The sequence below is a fragment of the Helobdella robusta genome (genome assembly GCF_000326865.2).
Source record: "Helobdella robusta unplaced genomic scaffold HELROscaffold_5, whole genome shotgun sequence".
NCBI lineage: Eukaryota > Metazoa > Annelida > Clitellata > Rhynchobdellida > Glossiphoniidae > Helobdella > Helobdella robusta.
In genome coordinates this window covers 4,996,102-5,003,186 of record NW_008705254.1, presented here as the reverse complement: position 1 = coordinate 5,003,186, position 7,085 = coordinate 4,996,102, and the positions used below count along the sequence as shown (strand labels likewise).

Genomic DNA, 7,085 nt, shown 5'->3' with positions numbered 1-7,085 from the left:
ATTTGCTTGGTGTTATTTTTTGATGTTCAACATGTAGATAACCGTAAATGTGAGTATTTTTTCTAACGTATGTAAAATGGTAACTAAAATCCGGCCCCGGCCGGTTTTTGAATTTCAAATCCGGCAAAGTCCGGCCCCGGCCGGATTTGAAAAACCTGAATCCAATCCGGTGCATCCCTAATATACATACATTCATACATACATACATACGTACATACATACATACACACATACATACATACATACATACATATATACATACATACATATATACATACATACATACATACATACATACATACATACATACATGCGTACGTACATACATACATGCATACATATATACATTGATAATTCACACCTCTTAATGTCTGATATGCAACCATTTATTCACTATTCCAAAACCACAGACCTGATTAGGCAGAGCCAGAACACCCAGTCTAACTCGGCCACTTCTCGAAGCACTCGACTGAATGGAACTCATGGAGTTTATCGATTCGTGACTGCCCGATCGAACCAAACCACCTATGCTACTGCTGGCTGAAATTATCATAATTTATTATAATCACTTTAATATTTATGAATATTAATGAGGATATTTAAAATAGTAATCAAGAATAAACAAAAATAATAATGAGTATTGCCAGAAGCTTACAAAAAACAGTTTGAAAAAATAAAAAATTAAGAACATGGAGAAATTTGCTGTTACTGGTTAGTTTGTTCCTTGCAGCATTGATGACGTTTGTTGTCGCTGCTGTGGCCGCTGCTGCGGCTGCTGCCACTCTTGTTACTTTTGCTACTGGTGCAAATAAGCCAAACTGAGGTGGACATTTGAAATACCTAGAATGATTTGCGGAGTGAATGAAAGATTGATGAGTGAATGAATGAATGGATAAATGAATGAATGGATGAATAAATGAATAAACGAATGAATAATTTATTGGTTAGTTGGTCGATTGATTGATTGATTGATTAATTGATTGATATAATGTAAGAATGAATGAATGAATGATTGAATGGTTATCTTGTTGATGTTGGTTTACATATGCCTACGCCCATTTACATACGCATGCAAAGAAAGCAACAAATACATTACAAAACGGCAACCAATCACATCATTTTACCTCTTCCCATCAATGGATCCATCATTCTTTCCTATTGGCTCATCAAGTTCAATGCCTGCCCAATCACCTTTTGCAAACTGTGTCTGACCAATGAACTTGAGTGTGCCATATTTTGTACCACCCACAACTACTTTGTCACCTGGATTACAAACCATTCATCACACTAAATTTATTTGTATTTTTACCAAAAAACAATCACAAAAACGTAAAAATTATTTAAAAAATTAAAATCAATTAAATTTCAAAAAACTTCAAAATGAACTTTGAACCTATCTTGAGAGCTGCTGATGAGCAGACCAACGTAACAGCTTGCACCTGGTTCAAACTCACGTTCGAACCCTGGCTTGATTTCGGTAGACGAGATATTCTGCTCGATTTCTGCAAAAAAAATCGAACATGTGTATATCGTCATCATCATCATATTCATCACCATCATCATCATATTCATTATCACCATCATCATCAACATAAAAAAATAGCCACACAAGTTGGTGTCCAATATTAAGGCCACACACGCCACCATCATATAATGAGCGTCAAGCCACCTGGGGTGTCGTCTTGCTGTCAGGTGACGTTGGTGACACTTGCATGTTGTCAGATGTTTGAGTTTGATTTAATGTATCAGTAGTTGCTGCTACAGCTGCTGCTGGTGGTAGTGGTGTGGCTGTTGTTGGTTGTGGTGTCGTTGTTGCCACTGTCGTCGGTGATGCTGGTGTCGGGGTTTTATTCTCAATTTCTACTTGTTCTATGTTTTGTGGGTGATAAATAGTTTTATTAACAGAAATAAATAAGCAACACATTGTTTCAAGTGCATGAAACCCAACTAAACAATGAAGCAACTGATAAAGCGACAATCACACAAACGTTTATCAAGTGGAGCAGCAGCAGCGGTAGAAGCAGCAGGCAAATGTTCATGCCCAGGCACCACATCAATTGGAGTGGAAGCAGATGAACAAAACCCTGAACTCCCCTTGTCATCCATGTTCCCTCTTGAGCCTAATTCCAAATTGGGCAGATCATTGCTACTGATGGCAGCTGGATAAGCATCAGGAGTCTTAGAAGTTGTGGTTGCTGTAACGTCATTAGCGCCGGTAGGTTGGGTGGTTAGCTTAGCAGCTTTTGAGAAGACACCTCTGAGAGGTTCACATGTGAAATATCTCACCCCACCCACACTTCCATCATTTTTACCATCAGGCAAGTCCAGGTGCACTCCCACCCATTCCCCTGGGGCAAATTTTGTGTCCCCGATGAAAGCAACAATTCCTGACTTTGCTCCATTCACCCAAACTCTATCTCCCACTTTGAAAGATGATGATGACTGCGATGAAACATCTGTAACAGATCCTAAATAGCATGAGAACAGAATCTCAATTGCATCAACAGTGAACATGATGTGATGTTTTTACTCTAATAAATAGAATATAGAAATACTGAATCACCAGTTAAAAATATTTATATAAATTTTTTAATTTTAGCATAAATTGTCATAAATATAAAAATATTTATACAATAGCATGTCAAAAAAAATGCAGAAATAAAAAACAAACTGACCAAGCCTGGACCCTGATGTCTTTTTCAACAAACTAGATGCATTATGCTCAGCAGCACTAGGTGCAAATCCTAATTTGCTTTTAGGGGCTAGATAAGTTAATATCAATATAAATGAAATGTAAATAAAATATAGTATAAAATAAATAAGTAGTATATGTGTACCTGTACATATTTAACATCATATACAAATAGATTATTGAATATGATTAGTATATATACAATAATATATATAATAATTATATAATAATGATTATTGTCTTGTTTGTGCTATGCTAGTTACAGATTAGTTTTTAAAGCCTAGAGCACCATATTACCAATGGCAGTCCTTTGGTTTGATTTGATTGATGATTTATGCATGAATTTGATTCATCATTCAATTTTCAATTGTTCACAATCATGATTCATCGTGTCATGATTCATAATTTTTTAATTTCATTTTACTTTTAATTAATTATTAATTTAATTAAATGACTGACAAATAAGATTCTAAATAATAACATGAACAAACGCTACACAAATATCTACGTTTTTGTGTTAATTTAATAATAATAAATTTATAAAATGGAAATAAAACCGGGCCCGGCTGGTGTGGCAGCCACAAGCGACTTGTTCGCAGTAGTAGCAGATGATGATGAATTACTATTTGAGTTTGGCTTCGTTGCTGCGGACAACTTCACTAATTTTGACAAATTTGGTGGTTTTTGATTCATTTTTTTCCTATTATTTAAATATCAAATGTTATTCAAGTGCATGAAATATATTTTTTTAATTATTAATCACAAAAGTTGAAAAAAAACAGAAAACGTCAGTTGAGTCAACCAGACAAATTATTTAAATAACAATCTTTTACAAATATGGAAGACCAAACGTATAATACAATCAATCAATCAACCAACCAATCAGTCAATCAATTATTTTATAAAGCGTTATTTCCGCAATGTTCAACAGGGCTCCCAAATAAATTTGCAAACAGATGGGTTTTTAGATCCGCTTTGAACTTCTTAAGTGATGGAGATGTAGTCAGAGAAGTAGGTAGAGAGTTACAGAGAGAAGGGCCAGGAAATGCAAATGCAGATTAAGCAAAAGAGTGTTTAACACGAGTTATAAAGTAAGAACAAGAAGACGATTGTAAACCAGGGCGTTTGGGTTCAATTAATATATGTGATAAGTAAATAGGAAATAATTTAGATTGAGACTTATACATAAACGTGCAAATTTTAAAAATTATTTTATATTTCATAGGTAGCCAGTGCAAGAGAACAATATATGGAGATGTATGAAAAAAGAAAGGAGTTAAAAGCTTCACTTAAAGCATAGAGTGTAGAATCAGAAAGACCATAATAGAGTGAGTTACAATAATCAATCCTAGATAAAATTAAAGTAGCAAGAAGGAGAAGGGTAGAATTATCAAGAAAAAGCAAAAGTATTTTTATTCTACGTAGATGAAAGTAAGAACTTCTAACAACACTATTAATCTGAAAAGAAAGAGACATGCTAAAATTAAAGATAAAGCTCAGATTACGAAACTTACGAGTACATCAAGAGTTTTAGAATTAGCTAAGATAATGGAAGGAATAGTAAAAAAGCGTTTAAATTTATTAAAACAATTTAATTGAGATTTAGAAGGATTAAGTTTAACACAAATAGTCAGACAAAGCGATAATTGAAGAAAGACGTAGAGATGGATTATGAAGAACACTATTGAGATAAGATAGAGGAAAAGAATTATAAATATAAGAATCATCAGCATATAGTTGACTAGTGAAAGAAAAATTAATTATACGAGGTAGTTCAGAAGTGTAGGGTATAAATGGAAGATGGCCAAGGATAGAACCCTGAGGTACCCCAAAAGTAAGAGTAGAGGAGTTAGAAGTAGCATTATTAAGGACAACAGAAGAAAAACGATTAGAGAGATAAGAAGAAAATCAAGATAGACAAGAATCAATAATATTAAAAGATTAATCTAGCAGCCACAAGAGAATAGAATGATCAATGCTGACCATAAAGTTCTAGAAAGCTTTGTAATTACATATTAATTATAATAATTTATCTAAATATTGATTACAAGTGATAATAATAGAGCATATGCTTCGCGAAGTTTAATGTAGTCTATGTAATGTAATCAAGATAATATGATTATGTAATCAAACTGGTCTACGGTTTGCTTATTCTTTTTTCTTCCTGCATTTTTTCATACGCATGGTATCTCCTAAACTGTATACATACAGACAACAAAAACTTTTAAGATTTTATTGTAGACTTGAACACTACACTCACGCACACATACATAAAGGAACTCGGTAAAAAAAACTTGTTTTATTAAAAAGAAGTTTTTCAAGATGCCTTCATTTATAGAGCACTCAAATTTATATTTTAAAATGTGTTGAGCTAAAAAGAATTCAATTGTGGAACGTCACTGAGGTGCGGCCGGCGGAGGTTGTATGGGTCCCGACAGTGAGGTTGGTTGTGATGCGGAATCTGGTGAAGTTGACATCGATAGTCTTGCATTCACTTTTCTTAGATACACAAAGACAAGAATAAAATACCCGAGCTGTTAATTAAGTAATTAAAATTTTATTTACAGTCCACATTATACATTCTTGCCATCAATTTTATTAAACAATTTTATAATTAATTTGAAAAAAATTTCTCAGCGGCATACGTAAACAGCTTCTATGGATACGATTTCAAAGACATTCAAGGCCAGGTGACGTTTATGGGCTCTGTGCATGGAAGCTCTGCAACCCTGAATTTGACAAAGGCAGGAAATAAAAACAACAAGTTAAATTGTTGAACCATTTTTTTTAAATTAATAAAAAATTTAGATTTTTCGGTTACTGTTTGATAAAACTTGTTTTCGGCCACCAGACATTCTGGTAATTTAAGTGCCGGATCACAGCAGCTTTTCGGCAAGGAATTCCCATCTTGAAAATATTGATTCATTGACCAGTCCTTGTAACTGTGTATACCACAACATTTCTCCTAAATCAATTTCGCAATCGTTTATTTATAACTTCACAAATTAAACAATAAAATGAAAATTTTTAAATAATATACTTCAAAAAGAATCACAAACGGTACAAATTATAATCAAAAAATCACAACAAATAAATAGAGGTCATCCATCATTTGTTGGGATCACAGTTAGCACAGATCAGTCGCTTTTAATAAGCAGGACCCATTTGCTATTCTTTAATATTTGATCAAAGTCAAAACTTGACTCCGGATGCAACATGTGTAAGTTTTCTCTAATCTTGTCACCGTGCTGTTATTATTTAAACACATTTTCTTTGTTAGTATCATGTACTTTTTTTTAAGTCTTACCAATTCTGAAGTCTGATTCAAAACTTTCTCCGAGATAACATTGCTCTCTTTTCAAGTAAATTTCTTTTAATACACGATGAAAAAATTATTTAGTATGAAGTGGTAGAATAATTAAAAAGTAGTAGCACACTTTGTATTGTATGTTGGTAAGCATGTTTTCCTCTGACCCGTCGTAAGATTGCAAGTTGTAATCCATCATTTTGTTGATCAGCTTTTTTTCCTAAAAATTTGTGTGTTATTTTTTCCATTTTTTTTGTTTTGTAAATTACAAATTTGGAATTTATAAAAACAAATTTAACAAACAAATTAAATAAAAGTAGAATTTAAACATTTTAAATTCAAATTTCAACAATGCGATGATTACTTTAATAAATAAGAGGACTGCCGCCGTTAACTCGACAAGTTGGCAGATGAACACAAGACCAACGATACCCAAAAACTGTGATGTATTTTGATGTAATCACAAAATAATAATAAAAAGAATATATCTAGTTGGAAAAATTGACAAAAATTTTAGACTAGAAATCTCACCAGATACATATACTTCATTTTATCATAGTAGAAACCGTACAAGCCGACAAATGCACAGATGATCTCTATGATGCAAAGCGAAGTAATTATGCCATACTGTACTTTTACAATTGTTATAAGATTTGGATTTTCAAACTTATCCAGCGTTACGTACAGGAATATTGATGCGAATGTCTGTGTGTTTGTGTATGTGTGTTGTGTGTGTGTGTGCTTGTGTGTTGTGCAGTTAAATTATTTATCGTTATTGCTTTTATTATTGTTGGAATATTGTGTATAAATAAGTATTTTTATTTATTGTTATAACAACAATGGTTTATATAGGTAATGCTGCATGTTACACGTTTAAGTTATCATAGAGAAACTATATTCTACGATAGACAACATCCCACTTCTCTGATAAAAAAAAGGATTGTCTTGAGGGCGTAATAACTGAAGACGCCTGTTTCAAATGGGAACAAATCTTGGCTATACAATGTGTGTGAAGCGTGGTTTTCACACGTACGCTGTGTGTGTGTGTTGTGTTCGTGTGTGTGTTTGTTCGTGTGTATGTTTGTC

At 33.1% G+C, this 7,085-nt stretch overlaps 3 protein-coding genes across 3 annotated transcripts in view; all 3 read right to left on the bottom strand.

The window, feature by feature from the left end:
- Positions 1–779: 779 nt before the first annotated feature.
- On the bottom strand, positions 780–1,264 carry HELRODRAFT_138339 (hypothetical protein; the record flags this gene model as incomplete). The annotated part of the gene is made up of 2 exons (XM_009027459.1): positions 780–840; positions 1,125–1,264. Coding segments are annotated over 2 exons (201 nt in total), but the record flags the coding sequence as incomplete, so codon positions are not given.
- A 947-nt stretch (positions 1,265–2,211) lies between these two features.
- Positions 2,212–2,448, bottom strand: HELRODRAFT_153538 (hypothetical protein; the record flags this gene model as incomplete). Its single annotated transcript, XM_009027458.1, has 1 exon — positions 2,212–2,448. A coding segment is annotated over one exon (237 nt), but the record flags the coding sequence as incomplete, so codon positions are not given.
- A 3,381-nt stretch (positions 2,449–5,829) lies between these two features.
- The window catches only part of HELRODRAFT_163635 (hypothetical protein), a gene marked incomplete at both ends in the record, with an annotated part of 1,963 nt that continues 707 nt past the window's right edge, over positions 5,830–7,085 (bottom strand). Inside the window, 5 exons of the mRNA XM_009027457.1 lie at positions 5,830–5,940; positions 6,130–6,219; positions 6,364–6,438; positions 6,531–6,704; positions 6,920–7,033. Of these exons, the coding sequence (XP_009025705.1) occupies positions 5,830–5,940; positions 6,130–6,219; positions 6,364–6,438; positions 6,531–6,704; positions 6,920–7,033 (564 nt within the window). The remainder of the gene's footprint in view (positions 5,941–6,129; positions 6,220–6,363; positions 6,439–6,530; positions 6,705–6,919; positions 7,034–7,085) is intronic.